Source organism: Etheostoma cragini, chromosome 14 (assembly GCF_013103735.1).
Source record: "Etheostoma cragini isolate CJK2018 chromosome 14, CSU_Ecrag_1.0, whole genome shotgun sequence".
Taxonomy (NCBI): domain Eukaryota; kingdom Metazoa; phylum Chordata; class Actinopteri; order Perciformes; family Percidae; genus Etheostoma; species Etheostoma cragini.
The window spans coordinates 12,889,647-12,905,791 of record NC_048420.1 but is presented as its reverse complement, the minus strand read 5'-3'; the positions used below and the strand labels follow the sequence as shown (position 1 = coordinate 12,905,791).

Genomic DNA, 16,145 nt, shown 5'->3' with positions numbered 1-16,145 from the left:
CCCCCCCCCCCCCCCCCCCCCTCATTCATCATCTGACAGTCTGAGCATATGCATCAGTGTCATTGTGACCAGACACATGATGTGGTGAGCCATCTATTTCCAGAACTAGTTAAGTGTGGTACACCTCGCCAGCGCTTTGTTAATCAAAATTGAATCCTGCTGCTGTATATGTGCAAATTATGATAAAGTTCCTCTCTATGTGCACAGATGTGGAATGTGTTGCCCTGAGCTGTTGTTTATTTCCTTTGTTAAAATATCAGCATGTTATTTTTGGCATGTTATTATAATCTTTTGCTTTGTTTGCCTTCAGATCGCACTGGGAAGCGCTCCACCATGCCCGACTCACCTGCGGACGTCAAGACACAGTCCAGGTTGACCCCCCCTACCATGCCGCCCCCACCCAGCACGCAAGGAGCACCCCGAAACAGCTCCTACACCCCCACCACATGTGAGTAAAGCTGGGTTTATAGAACTGTGTTTATGGTGTCACAACGGAGGAATACATCATCTACGTATAGGCTCTTCAAAAATCTAACAACAGTCGTGTTGTGACATATTTGACATTTTAACAGATGTGTTGTCTCCTGCTAGTTTCCAATGTTCCGTATCAGTGCAGATACTGACTTTATTAGGGGGATCTATTATTGGCCATGACATAACCGACCTTCATTGAATGCTATTTCTTTGTAAATGTCATCATAAAGTTTCCGGAATGAGTTACAGTGTAGTCACTCACAGCAGACTGCCGACTCAGTTCTCAGTGTCACAGCATCCCTGGCCTCATGTTCAGAGTTCCATCTAATGTGGTCTACACATTTTAAATAGTAAATGAAAGCACTGGTATTGGACCCGTACTCAGTATCGGCAGATAGGCTGATATTTTCTATTCCAGTTGTTTCAACAGGTGCAATGTGATGCCGAACTACAGTATGAATCAATTCTTGGTGTGATGGCTGTACATCTGTCCGCAAAAGGATAATTCCATCTTGAGTCACCCAATGGAAACACAGCAACTTTTTAAAACAGAGCAGATTTACATGCGCTTACACTTGGGAAGACAGCCACATTATGCATAGGTTAAATCCAAAAATCTCAATTTTTGAAATGCCATCAGCAACATAAAACTTTTAGAGCAAGTTGCATTGAGCCTTCCTAAATTGCAGTCGTTCAAAACAAAATCTCCAACAATGCTAGCAAACCGTTAGAGCTTTGCCACAACGTGCACATAGCCTGTGACGAGCAAATTACACCCTAGTATTCACTTAGAAGTGCATACTTAACCACTTGCATGAAGAGCACTAGGATCTAAGAATCAAAGGCCTTCAAAATGCTCAGAGCACTCAAGTCTGCGTTAGTAGTGCTGGTTCTCTGCAACAGAGGCATTATTTTGTTCTCGTTTAATCACTTATTCTCCCTTTTCTGCCTTTCTGGTATTTACTTTCTCCCTTTTCTCTCTATATCTGTCTGTTTCTCTGTTGCAAACGCTCACACTCCACAATTAACATCAGGGCTTCCGTGCGATGAGGGAGGAAAGGCCCGGCTCTCTCATTACGCATGCCGAAGGTTTTAACAAAGCAGTATGCTTTGATTTCCACCCGACATAATTGTTACCACATGCAGTTTGAGTATCTCGTCTCTCTCCTCTCTTTACAGTGGCGGCTTTGGACGGCAGCCAGAGGGGGAGTGAGTGGATCGCTAGTCAAAACCTAATCTCATTAGAGGGAAAGCTTTATGCTGCCTTGTATCTCTTTGTACACCAACTCCCCCAACACAAAGAGACACACACAGAGACAAACACACACACACACACACACACACACACACACACACACACTGCTCCCGTGCTCTGGCATGACAAGGGGGGTGTCACACTGTCCCTGCTTGTTTAGACTGCAGGGAGGGAGGCCAAGGGAGAAGGGGGTGCAAAGAGGCAACATGTCTCCAAATACAGAAATACGTTTTTTATGAGAGGATGCCGCAGAGGATCAAACGAGCTGCGATGATTGGAAACAAATGTTGAGGATTGTGAATGTTTTCAGGGGAATGTAAATCATTCCAAATCAGTGGTTTTGTCTCAGTGAAGCTGGCGTATGTTATTTCCTTTGTTGGTGTTTGTTAAAGGCACAGTCAGGGATTTTAGGTTGTTTGTGGTGGTGAAGTCATAGTTTTTTAGGAAATATTTCTCATTTTGCTCTCCTTTCTCTGAACACTGTTCTTTATGTCCTTGTCTCACGCAGTAACCAATGGCAGCAGCCACTCTCCTACAGCGCTTAACGGTGCTCCATCTCCTCCAAACGGCTACAGCAATGGTCCTAGCTCCTCCTCCTCATCCTCTCTGGCCAACCAGCAGCTGCCGCCGGCCTGCGGCGCCCGGCAGCTCAGCAAGCTCAAGCGCTTTCTCACAACTCTACAGCAGTTTGGCAATGACATCTCACCTGAAATCGGCGAGCGGGTCCGCACATTAGTGCTGGGACTAGTGGTGAGTGGCTTCTGTGTATGTGAGCTTTAGTTCAAAGGGCTCATAGAGTGAAAGTTGACACCGGGCCTTAAGTTAGCAGGAATAAGTGAATCCATTAGTAGGTTATTTGAGAATAATTCTTTCCATTTGTTCAGCATGCCTGAAGTACCAGATGGAAGGAGTTTACTGAATCAAACAGTTTAAGTAATGTCAGGTTAGTTGTCAGTCACAGAGATGAATACTTAAAATACTTTGAAATACTTATCGCTGATTATGAAAACAAGGGTAGTTTTTTTTAGGTCTTTTTTTATTTTCTTATGTCAGAAACCTCCCCATCTGGTCCTGGCGTAAGTGTAAAATAAACAGAAAGATTTGCAAACCTCTGCCTCCAGGATGGACACCCATCAGTACTTTGCAGCCCATTATTCAGTGCAACACAATGGCTGACAAATCAATGGCAGAATGTTGTCCTCTGTGACAGAGAATAACATCAGACCAGGACACTACCGTCTTTATGCACCTGATCCACTTTGGATTTTTTTTATTTACACTTAATAAATTAAAATACAACACATAACAACATAGAAAACCATAGGCCTGGGACAATACAGATTAAACTTGTTACTTTAACATCCAACTAATGTTATCAGTCATGATGTGCAGGTGTCTGACAACCTAGCATGATGCAATATTAAAACCTATTTGATTTATTTAGCTAAACCAATAGATGTATAGGATAATAGGAACTGAAACTGAATGATGATTGTAGCTTTGGATTCACAAATTAAAGCATTACTGATAATCGCATCTTTTAATCCAAATTAAGTTCGCACGGCTAAAAACAGCAAGTTAGAATTTGTTTTCCTTTTCTGGTTATACAGTATATAAGCAACAACACATATGCAAGGAATAACAAAAATGAAACTGTGTTTTCTTCACTGGAGACAAGAGAATGAACTGGTAATACAGCAAAACAAAAATCAAGCCTGTACACATCAAAATACATCTATCCAACAGCCAACAGAGATTTGATAAGACAGATGTGTTCCTCCAGCTTAGCTGACATGGTTATATAAAGGCAATATAAAATACATGTTCAAATCTAAAGATTTACCACACGTCTATGGGATCTGACAAGATTTGACTTAACAAGCAGGGGGGGATACAGAAATAGTGATTGAATGTTGTGTGGAAAGAAGGAGGTGGAGGAGACGGAGGGAGGGATTTTTTTAATTAGCCTCACAGAGCATAGCCTCCTTTTGGCTTCACTATGTTTATTATTCTCAACGTCTGCAAATGCACATGCCTCTCCTGTGTTGTTTTGCCTTGCAAACCTCCCCCCCATATCTCTCTCTCTCTCTCTCTCTCTCTCTCCCCCTCTCATCCTCTCCTGCTCACTGTCTCTCTCTCTCTCCCCCCTTGCCTTATTGAAAAGAGTGACACCGTTAATTAGCTAGTTGTGTGCTGGGGAGAGGGAGAGAGGGAGACTCGGGAGGTTTCACTAGCTGTCAAGAACAGCCCCTACCCAATCTGGGCGAACAGATGTAAGGCTGAATGTAACAAAATTCAGGTCTGGGAAATAAACACAGAGTGTGTGGGGAGGAAAAATCATATTGGCTGCTTTTTCTAATGTTCTCCGTCTCGCTTGATTCAGTTTTTGTTCTTGTTTGTATTTTTGCTTGTTATATAGCACATTCTTCTCCCATGTGCACACTCATCTCTTTCTTCTCTCTTTCTTACTCTTTCTCTCTGCTCTTCATCGCTGGAATATAGTTCATGTTGAAAATTAAAAATAGTGTCAGTCGCTGCTGTCTTGTCAGCCATTAATATGAGTTACAGGCAACCAGAGAAGGAGAGAATTTCGTTGGGTTGACAAACTGAAATGTATAACTTTGGACCCCCCACTACTCCAAACACACACTCCTCCTGTTTTCAACAGTACAGAGAACAGACCCTCTGACTCTGTGTACTACACCCTCTCTGTCTTGCACATTTTCCTGGTCCACAACATTTTTGGTCACCTTGGTCCCCTTATCTGGTCTCTGAAAATTGCCAGACAGTTCCTTTCGGTTGGCACTGATGGAGACTGATGGAGAGATGTAGCACAGACGTGAAGCGTTATGACGCAAGTGTGTAATTTACTGTGTTGATAAGGACAGGGGTGCCATGCATGTATCCAACATATGCATATGTGCAAACAATTAAATGAGTGTAAACGGAAACAAAAAAAAAGTTGTGTGTTGTTTGTATGTATTTAATTGGACAAACACATAGGACACACATTATGGAATACACTCCGAATATGAGCACAGCTTTCTTTATGTTACAGCTGACTTTAACATATACAATCCTTTAACTTTTTTATTCATAATAACAAACAAGCAGACCTGAGCTGATGTGTAAATAAACTGAAATGTAAAAAAAAAAAAAAAAAAACTATTCAACTGCATGTAAATGTTTAGGTAAAGTGATTTTAAATGAGCCAATAGCTCAAAAGAGGTTTGGCAAAAAATAAAATAAATAATTAGGAAAATGTCTTCCTCATGCAGCATATTTTTTGATATGTTACTCCTGCATTTGTATTTGTTTTGTTAATTGAAGCGATGTGCAAAGCGATGTGCGTCTTTGTTTTCTGTGGCTCTTTTCACTGCGGCCGACCCATATGCTTCCTATTACAGAACCCGAAACATTCACTCCAGGTCAGGATGTAGCTTAGCTTCCAATAAGTAATAGTATCACTTAATGCCTTCCACATGGATTCATGTGTTTTCTCTCTGTCTCTCTCTCTCTCTTCCAGAATTCCACACTAACCATCGAAGAATTTCACTCCAAGCTCCAAGAAGCCACCAACTTCCCTCTGCGACCTTTTGTCATACCCTTCTTGAAGGTAGATATTTAAATTTCCAGTTACTACAGAAGGTTTTTCTAGAAAACATTAAGCAAGCCCAGATAATTCTCCTTATTTTTGGTTTTTCTTGTTGTCTTTCAATTGTACCAAATCTGTTTCCTTCTTCTTTCTCACTCAGTTTCTCTGCAATTTCACAAAATACTGTCGCTCTCGTTCTGTTTCATTGCTTCTCCAAATACATGAGTCACGTTCAACTATAATTCTTCTGTACAATGTTTGAACTGCAAGAAGTTGTTTTTTTGTTAGAAACTTGTTTAACGTGTGCTGGAACAGAGCACAACGTGTGTGTTTGTGGCTGGATGAGAACGTCCCCTTTCAAGTGCTCCTTTCCAGCCTCCTCCATCACTTTCTCCAGGGCTCGTTTTATCAGCCATTTCTTCGTCCCACTAAGCTACATTCCCAGCGAGTATTTCTCATTTTCAGCCATTAGTGTGGTATATTACGTGAGGATGGAGCACTCTTTTAAGCATCCAGTCGTGCCGTCGCTTCAGCCCATTTGTCGCCGGTTGCCTTCTTTTCCAGTCGCCAACCGCACAGCTCACATCTCTTTATTCCAGTCTGGGAGATAAAAATGAAGAGGGATGGTGGATTTTCTGCTTTTATCTATGTGGCCATTTATGTGCATTTGGGCTTTTTGTGTCAGATAGGTGGATATTCTGAATGTCTGCAGGACTTAAGGAGCTAAAGCAGTCTGGAGGTGAGACTGGCGGCGGTCGTATGATTTGTCTTGGTAGTCAAAGATGACAAATGGGACTGGGGGTCTATATTGAGGGATGCACTGTGCAGCTGCAGCAGCAGTTCAGATTGTGTTATGGGGTCTAGGTGAAGCTGAGATCAATATCACTGTGGTACTGAGAGATCGAGAGCAGGGAGGGCCATGGCATTTAACTCAGAGCTCATTTGTTTCTATTAAAGGCTCTGTTTTGTTTTCTCGCTTTCTTTTCCCCCTCAATCCTCTTTCTCAATTCCTTCGCCTACGTCTTGCTCTTTATCTTTTATCCATTCCTTATCTAGCCCTCCCGACTCTGCCTTGTGTGTTTGTGTCTGACTGGCTGACAGGCATGAGGTAAATGTTAATTGTGAAAACAAGACAGCACAAAATCATCACACGTTACACTGTCTGTATTCATGTGCTGGGGTGCATTTGCAGATGATGTGTGCATATAATATAAGCCTGTGAACTGACATTCACAAGCCTATATTATCCACTGAGGTCCTGCGTTGATGTAGTATTGGTCCCACTAGTATCGCTGTTACTGTTAACGACAGATACAGGGACTTTGTGTCCTCCCTGTCTCCTTCCTCACATCACTCCCTTATTCTTAAGTTTTCTTCATTTTTTTCTGCTTTGAATCACAAGGTGATTTGTTCTCCCCCCATATCTTTCTGTCTTCATTGCTTTCCTGTCTCTCTTTACTGTTCCCTTATCTATCCATCCTCCAGTCCCTCCTTCCCTTCTCCTTTCCTCGCCAGATGGTTAGTGTATCACTGGGATGACTGCGGAATCAAAGATGCAACTCTTTTTTTTTGTCACTCCTTCTCTGCCTCTCCACCTCCCCAGTCTAATTTTAGTGTCTTCCCACTTCGGAGCCTTTAATGCCAGCTACCATATGGTAGCAGAGAGCAGTTGGAGGTGTAAGGGAGGTTGAAGCACAGCTGCAACAATACACGTCAGGGCTCCGAGTTTTTCATTATGCTAATGTTAGACCAAGCCAACCTGTCCAACCCACCCCCACCCTCACCCAAACCCCTTTCCCTTTCTCTTAATACTTAACCGCAAATTGGTTGGGACTTTTTACTGGAAGGAGGCAATCATAAACCACACAGCGCCAGTGACGTGATGTGTTGGCAGGACGCCTGCCACACGAGACAACAGGCTTACAGAGTAACAGTGTTTCTCTGTTTTCAAGTTAAAAGTGAGCTTATTTTAAGTCTGACAAGTGTTTTTCTTCTGTCGTGCCGAAGTGATAGGAGTGCTGTGTGGCAGAGGAATAAACACGTTTGCCTAAAGAGAGAGAAAGTTGTGATAGTAAACAATTGAAATAGGACAATATAGACGTGCAGAAACTAAGTCTCCTAGATTTTCCTCCAACTGCAAATTACACAGAAACAGAAAGTTGATGAAGTGCAGCATAGTCTGAACCTGGCAGATTCTGAATAGTTTTTTGGCACCGTTTGACAAAATGACAGATGCAGTATTTTCACAATAAATCATCCCGGGCGGATTTTAGCTGTGGCTGCTGAACACTACTTGAAATTTTCCTTTTATGCAAGTGCAGATGTTGGTTACCATAACTGCACAGAAGCAAATCGCCATACTTTGTCATATGAAAAATGATCCAGTGTCTTCAGTGGTCTGCAGTCCTTTTTGTTAATGCATCCCACATCTCTGGCAATTAGGATGACCTCCAATTAATGAAAGATGAGTTCAGCGGGGTCAAAGCAATCTATTTTATGCTCTTTTTTCAGAGGGTAATTACGATCATAAACTATTAACGGACCATTAACTCGGGCAGGTAAAGCGAAGGCCAGCGCTTGGCATTTCTTTTACTACCAGCCAATTACTGGAGAGGAATTTTCTTATTATGAAACATAAATCCGACCAAACAAATCATGGTTGTGTTTTGCAAGTACTATTTCTGTATGCAGTTGGCAAAGACGCGATGGAATGGTCAAAGAAACGGAAGCAAATTTGTGAGTTTATGTAGGAAGGGAGGAAAGAAAAAGTAATATAAGATCATAGATTATAAAACTAGAAAGAAGGAAAAGAAAAACAAAGCAATAGACTGAGAGAGTGACAAAAAGAGCGAGAAAGGGAGATATAGCGAGAGAGAGATTATGTTATTCAGGATAAAATATAGATTTAGACCGAAAATTTACAAAGATGGCCTCTCCAAAGGCTCTTGTGATGTACCTCGTCAAAATAGCCTCCACTCTTATTCTGAAACTGCCTGACGCAACACTTTCATCTTGTTGCTTCAAAACGCACCCCATCAGATGTCTTTGAAGTCAGTGCGCACATACCTGCATGACCCTGTAACTCCACACAAGAAAGCAGTTCCCCTTGTTATGTCAAAGAGATCGAAAATAGCTGCTGTTTCTTTAAAATAAAAAAAATGAAAAAATAACATAATAGTATGCACCACAGAGAAACTCTTTGGGTGTTAATGCACTCTGGGTCACAGGAAGTGGTCGGTTCCGTGGTAATGAGCAAACAGGGCACAGATATCGTGGAAGAAATGGATCTCAAATAGATGTTTTTTGAATGAAAATACTGGAGGAAAAACTTTTATTATACCATCCTATTTTATGTGCTTTGGGAGCTTTATATGTTTTATTTTTCAGATCAAAGAGATGCATCAATCTGGTTGAATGTATCTTTGTTGTAATATTACATATCAACAACATTATATTTTACACAAGGCAAATTAGAACTTGTCTATTCCAAGTGCGTTATATACTCTTTTAAGATCTTAAGATGACTTTGATTATCCTTACAGCAATACAGACACATGCTGAGCATGCAACTGAATTAGCATTGTTATGTGCAGTTCTAAATCTTCATAATTATTGTTTTCCCTACAAGATATATCTGTTGAAGACATTGTAGTAAAAAAAGCTCAGATCAATCTGACAGATTATTCTGTCAGATTCTGTTTGCCAAATTAGCCAGAAAAGGAAGCAGAGAGCATTTTAAAGAGAGGATTGAGCAACTGAGCGGTGAGTTTTGTTCCCCATTTGTTGAAAGGCAAAAAGGCAGATGTGATGTTTCTGTTTTTGCTTCTCTGTAAGAAATCTGTGTTGTCTAAAACATATGGTGCAGTTGTTACACTCTCCCTAGTAATGCACTGATGTTTCCTTCTGTAGGCCAACCTGCCGCTCCTTCAGAGGGAGCTCCTGCACTGTGCAAGGCTGGCCAAACAGAACCCAGCTCAATACTTGGCCCAGCATGAGCAGCTGCTCCTGGACACCAGCACCACCTCCCCAGTGGACTCCTCTGAACTCCTGCTGGACGTCAACGAGAATGGCAAGAGAAGGACGCCAGACAGGTGGGTGACTCAGAAAGTCAGAACATGATCTGCTAGAATGGGACTGATTTGGTTTATACATTTAGCAGCTCCAAACATTAAAGCAGCTCAGGCTTTTTCCTTTCTTATGTGATATAATGCATTGATCCCCTTGAGTCTGCCTGCATCATCTCTATGAACCCAAACAACACTCTACAGACACAAGCTGAGCCAGTGAAAGGCAGTAGTGTGATGTGTTAATGTATGTATGGGTAGCGTCTGTCAGTGTGCCACCAGCCTCATGACGTGCTCCGGTAGACATCTCAGCTCCCCTGCTCCTGCTCTTAATGGGCCTGAACTGAGGGGAGGAGGAGATGGGAAAAGTAGACCTGGCTACACACAAACACACACACATACACACACACACACACACATCCTGAGGACAGAAAAAGGGTAGGAAAGCTGTGCCTTAAAGAAAAATTATGAATGTGAATGCGTCAATTCACATTCACATGTGTATACAAATGTATATTATCTATTATATGTATAAGTTATCATTTTTTTCCATGCTTGATTAGTGTGTGTGTATGTGTGTGTGTGTGTGTGTGTGTGTGTGTGTGTGTGTGTGTGTGTGTGTGTGTGTGTGTGTGTGTGTGTGTGTGTGTGTGCGCGTGCCATCCCAGCCAAATCATTATAGCCATTTGTTGTCACAGACTTTGGTAATGACTCAATGTTCTCTGCTCTAATGAACAAGCAGTGAGACATGCCGTTCAGGAACACACAGCCCTGTAAAAGTCTATAGTCCTCTCTCCAAAAGTCTTCCCCCGAAGCAGCAGAGACGGAAACAAGCACAAACCCCGCCAGCCCAACGGCAAGAGTGTGTGCATGCTTAAAACCATGTCTTATTCCCAGCACAATAAAGTATTATTTTTTTTTGGTAGAGCTGCTATACCACTAAAATAATCCCATCAGAATCTACATATAGATTTGTATGCATTTTCTCCCAGAATGGTTTAACAAAAGGGATTTCAATAATCAGAATAATAACTGGGATTAACAAGCCTTTAATAAATACAACTAGGTATTCTTAGAGTGATAAAAATATTTTTTCATTAAACATTAACAAGCATTGTTTCTTGAACATAAGTTGTGAATATTTGTGTTTGTGTATTGTTTTGAGTTTGTGCCTGTGCTTCAAGTGCAGTGTGGGCTAGGTCTTTTGAAATAAAAAATAATTCTCTTAAATACAGACAGAAGGGGAGAGAAAAATGTACTTTTAATATTTGCTGAGGGACAAAAATGCCAAAGCAAAATGAATAATTCTCACCTTTCTTTTCCCCCAACAGTCGGATAGGCAGACTTTTTCTGTAATACCTGCATATTTGCAGCCTGTCTGGTACATAGGGGAGTGAGCTTAGGGGAAAAGGTGTGGTGTAAATGTGTGTGTGTGAGAGAGAGAGAGACAGAGAGAGAGAGAGAGAATATATATGGAAAGAGAGAAAAAGTGAGTATGCATCTGTATTCAGTGAAAAAATGTGGTTTGTGTGAATTTGTGCGTGCGTGATTTTCTATCCAGTGTAAAGGTGTGAGGTTGGCGTAGGTGCACCTATGTACGTGTGTGCGTGAGCTTGTGCATGCGTGCCTAGGGAGATGAGCTGATAACACTTACAGATGAGGCTCTAGGACCAATACGGCTGGCTAAGCACCTCTGCTTTCTGCTTACCTCTGCTCTGCGTTTTTCTACTTATTGGAGACTTGTGACGGAATATTGCAATTTGAATGGGAATCCTAATTACAGACCATAATGCACCATCAACGCACCCTGATTAATACTGTACCATGGTGTGCAGGAAACTGACCAGGATTATTGCTGTAAAATATTCATGTGAGGAAAAAAAACTAAATTGTGTTTACAGTAATTATCTGACAAAGATGATATTTAAATAATAGCTTGGAGAGCAGATTTCGTGGTACCTGTCCGGAAGTGACTTGCATGGTAAATTTAGTGTAATTGAGCATATTTTCACGGCATTAATTCTGTCAATCACACACAAAATAATTAAACTATACTCAACACTATTTTTGGGAATTTCAGTTTTTAAGAGAAATACTGTTCTCACTTACTTATTGAATAATTCTGATCCATCCTGCTTTTGTCAATGGAAGACTTATTGCAGGGGTTTCACAATAAAAGTTTTCCAGGCGAGTGAAAGAGCCTCCCTGAAAGGTTTTTAATGTGAAATAGGGTAACTGATTAATTTATATAACAACAAAAGGGAACGGATCAAAAGGCTTTTTACTAAAATATAATCTAAAATGTACTAGCACTTTATCTCATAACTACCAGTCTCAAGTGAAGGCATGGTAGAGGTAAGAAGAATCATATCAAATCGACTGTTAAATAACTACAATTATTCAAGTGCCAGGACATTGGTATGTGCATTTAAATTGGGCCAATATATATATCTACAGTAGGTATATTATGTGTGCAGTGTGCACACATCTGTGCATTGCATAGGTGACTGTGAATGTGTGTGCTTGTGTGTACCCCAGTGCCTGTAGATATTCACATTGTTGCAGCAGGAAAGCTGGGGAGATAAGACTGTGGTTGAGGGGGAGAGAAGAATGGATGGATGAGTTGAGGGAGGCAGAGAGAGACGGACGGATGGAGGGAAAGAACATATGGAGAGCTGTGGATGAGCATTAGGAGCCCATAAAAACAGCTCATTAAGAAGTTCAATCTGTTCACAGAGAGAGAGAGGGAGAGGGAGAGAGAGAGAGAGAGAGAGAGAGATAGAGAGGGAGGGAGGAAAGTGGAGGATTGCAGATAGTGGGGGGAGGTTGGCAAGATTTAACCGTGAACTGACAATGCTGAGAACACATACACAGGCACACAAGTGCATACATGCGCACACACAAACACACCTGGACACATTTATCTTCGGAAGCAGCCTTACAAAATTTCACCTGATCCCTTGAAAGCTACTTTAGTGAATATGTGTGTGTGTGTGTGTGTGTGTGTGTGTGTGTGTGTGTGTGTGTGTGAGAGTGTGTGTGTGTAATTTGTGTGAGCATGTGCTTTAGTTGCGTGTGTGCGCATATGTTTGATAGGACATGTTGTCTATGATAGAATTCCAGGATAATTCCTAAAAATACAGCCTTCCACAGCAGTTAATTTGTCTGTTACCAGGGCAACTCAGGCGTTCGGCACAGGTGTGTAAGATAGTTATGATGATATGTTTAAAGTTCGGCTTGCTTTTGTAATAACTGTAACAACATCACACAGTATTTTTCTCCTGTGTCATCTTCTTTGTACTTTTATTTCCCTTCCTTTTTTGTACTCATCTACTGGGCCTCAAGAGAGTGGTGATAGAGCAGTGGATATGACACATGAGGTCTGTCAATTTCCACTGTGATACATCAACCAATGTGTCCCTGAGCAAGAAACTTAACCCATAGTTGCTCCAGAGACGTGCAACCTCTGACATATATAGCAATTGTAAGTCGCTTTGGATAAAGTGACATGTAATGTAAAGAGGTGTTTTAATATTTGCCAGGCTTTCACTGTAGGTATGTTCAAGTATGTTATCAACAGCAAAACTTCCATATTTGGTTTTAAATTCAATATTAGTTTACATGAAATAATTTTTGCCAGCAGGTTGAAATAATTCTGTATGATCCTAATGCAGTGTCACTGGTTTCAGGATTTATCCTAAAGAGTCCATTAAAATCATCCACTGGAAGACAGACCTACTAACAACATAAAGTGCTGCATGCAGTGACAATGAAATACTCAAAATGTGTATCCTTCTTTCTTTCTTCACCTAGAACCAAAGAGAACGGCTTCGAGCGAGATGGCGCCCTGCACCCGGATGTTCACCCTAGCAAGCGGCCCTGCACCATAAGCCCCGCCCAGCGCTTCAGCCCATCCAATGGGCTCTCCTACCAACCAAACGGAATGCCCCACCCAGGCCCACTCCCTCCACAGCACTACAGGCTGGATGACATGGCCATCGCCCATCACTACCGGGACACCTACAGACACCCCGCTTCTAATCATCGGGAAATCCGGGAGCGAGCCAGGCCTATTGGTGAGGACATGGGGAAGGATGGAGAGTGCATATAAGCGTGTGTGTGTGTGTGGGTGGGTGTATGTGTGGCACTGTGTCCATACTTTGGGATTTTGAGACACAAACCAACTCCACTACATGGCACACTCTCAAAGCTTTAACTCTGTAGTAGTAGCAACAGAAACATAGAAGAGGATTTTATTTACAAACGTAAACAGTTAGCCAGAGTTACATAATTTTCACATCGTTTCTCAGGCAACTCAGTTCTTTATATACCACTGAGATCCACATCTGTTTTAACAATACTGATAATCAGTCAGTGTCCACTTCAGCTCTGTGGATGCTTTTTGATTCAGCAGACTTACAAACTGTGACCACAAGGCCGTCCTGCTGCATCAGAGATACCCAGACCACCCCAACCCAATGGCTGACTGAAGTAATACACTGTGAGATGTATGAGTGCACAACAGAAGCACATTTAGGCACAGCGTTGTGGTATTAGAGACATTTTTCTGCCTTGATGAAGCTGTAATGACGACTTTGGCTCAGTTCTAAAAATAGGAGAGACATTTACCATGTCTTGCCTTGTGATGGATGTTTAGTGGACTAGGAACTCAGTCATTTTGAGTCCTGCCCTCAGGGTGGGAGAGCGAAATGGAGACAGCAAAGGAAAGAGGGAGTAAGGGAGGAGGGGAATGAAATTTATGGAGAGAAAGTTGTTACCAGGGACCATATGAAAGATAGATCAAAGGGAGTGATGGTGTAATGTTACATTTATCTTTCTATCTGTCTGTCTATCTATTCTATCTTTTCTTTCTTTATTACAGGTATGCATACAGGGACCAGGCAGGAAGAAGTTATTGACCACAGGCTGACAGACAGAGAGTGGGCTGAGGAGTGGAAGCACCTTGACCATGTAAGAAAAGTAATAACATTTTTTATTACTATACCTTAAGTAACAGAGATTATTTAATTCTTTGTTTCAGTGATATTAAATAGTTATATATCACAGTTATATTGTAGTGAAAGTCTTTTGTTAGACTGTTGGGAGAAAATGTATGTTGGTTAACTACTGTACCGAACAAGTTTTGTGTGCTATTTTTAGAAAATAGTCTTTGTGAGATCAATGTTAGAAAGGTTTGACAATACAAGCATTGCAAGACTATTAGTCAGGTTTTTTTTGTCCAGAATGGAGACATGCATGTTTGCATGTAAATATATCTGCCTGCAGTGTATCAAACATATGATGCAAATATTGTTTAATTGTTGCTTGCATGTTCACCTTTACTACTTTTAATCTAGTCTCATACATGAAACATAAGAGAACATCTACTGTCATATTTGTGATGTTGTTTCCCCTCACAAAATTGAATCAGCCAATCACAAATATACTAGTAAGTGAAGCGATAAAGTGAGATGTAAAGTGTAGAGATGTGACAAGAGACCTTTCAAGGGTGAGAGTGGCTACAAAAAGAATTCCTTGTGTTTCACTACCAAACTTCACAATACAGATACATATATTATTAATTCCCTAACTAAGATAACATCACAGATGTTGGCTTTAATTTAAAATTTCCCCTGCCGCCAATACGCTTGCTTAAAATCAATCCCTCCATGTCTATGTGTAAACTCAGCGCCTTGTACGCTCCCTGTCACCCCCAGCTGCTGAACTGTATCATGGACATGGTGGAGAAGACAAGGCGCTCACTAACAGTACTGCGGCGGTGCCAGGAGGCCGACCGCGAGGAGCTCAACTACTGGATCCGGCGATACAGCGACGCTGAAGAGCTGAAGAAGGGCGCCACTAGTGGGCAGTCAAGGCAGCAGAGCCCAGCAGCACAGGAAAATGCAACACCAGGTAGGGGATTACACATAGGCCTACTATACCTGTATTTGACAATATTTTGCAGTACTACTTGAAGCCATTTTCCAGTAAGTTTAATGAGTTATGTCAATGCTTTAATTTTATTGTAAGACATGTCTTTACTGGAATTTCCACTACCATCTTTCTTTGTGTTTATATATTTTAATATCCTTGAAATATTAATCCACCAGCGGTCCTTTTTTTAGCTCTCTTAAGTATGCAGTTGTACAACTACTATTAAGAAACCCTTATAATCACTTATTAATAGATGATCTAAAATCTTCAATCGTTACTTAGATGGTTTGCGTACTACATAAAAGTGATGGTATTTATTTTTAATTATTTTCTCAACTGTTCTATGTCCAAAAAGGATGATAGTTAAAGTGGAGTTCCCCAGGGTTCAATTCTAGGTCCTTAACCATTAAGTTTGTACATGCTCTCAACAGGCCATATCATCTATGTTATCACGATTATACCAATGACAGTCAGTCAGTTGTATATACTCCTGTCCCCTGTAAACCTGAGCCATTTTACATCTCACCAGTTTATTGCATCAGTGACAAATAAACTGGAGCTTTGTTTTATTCCTTAAACTTTTTTACAGAAACACTAGGTTATACAACAGTTTTGTGTGCTGTGTCATTCAAAACATTGGTTGATCTCTGATTACCAAGGCTGTATGTCTCTTGTCTCCCCAGAAATTCACAGGGAGCTGCTGCACCGGCCCGTGTCTGGCTACATCCCTGAAGAGATCTGGAAGAAAGCTGGTGAGCAGCACCTTCATGCCTGCCATTATCACACACAAACACTTTCTCTTTCCCTTTATCTCTCTGCATTT

At 41.3% G+C, this 16,145-nt stretch overlaps 1 protein-coding gene across 5 annotated transcripts in view; it reads left to right on the top strand.

Annotated features, from left to right (window-relative positions):
- Positions 1–16,145, top strand: part of runx1t1 (RUNX1 partner transcriptional co-repressor 1) — a 56,231-nt gene that overhangs the window by 32,240 nt on the left and 7,846 nt on the right. For 3 of the 5 annotated variants that reach the window (XM_034892106.1, XM_034892104.1, XM_034892102.1), the window contains exons 2-9: positions 311–448; positions 2,238–2,479; positions 5,256–5,345; positions 9,234–9,415; positions 13,202–13,464; positions 14,271–14,368; positions 15,106–15,301; positions 16,006–16,074. In XM_034892106.1, the coding sequence (XP_034747997.1) occupies positions 334–448; positions 2,238–2,479; positions 5,256–5,345; positions 9,234–9,415; positions 13,202–13,464; positions 14,271–14,368; positions 15,106–15,301; positions 16,006–16,074 (1,255 nt within the window). In that variant the 5' untranslated portion in view covers positions 311–333. The remainder of the gene's footprint in view (positions 1–310; positions 449–2,237; positions 2,480–5,255; positions 5,346–9,233; positions 9,416–13,201; positions 13,465–14,270; positions 14,369–15,105; positions 15,302–16,005; positions 16,075–16,145) is intronic. The other 2 variants (XM_034892105.1, XM_034892103.1) reach the window with 1 other exon arrangement.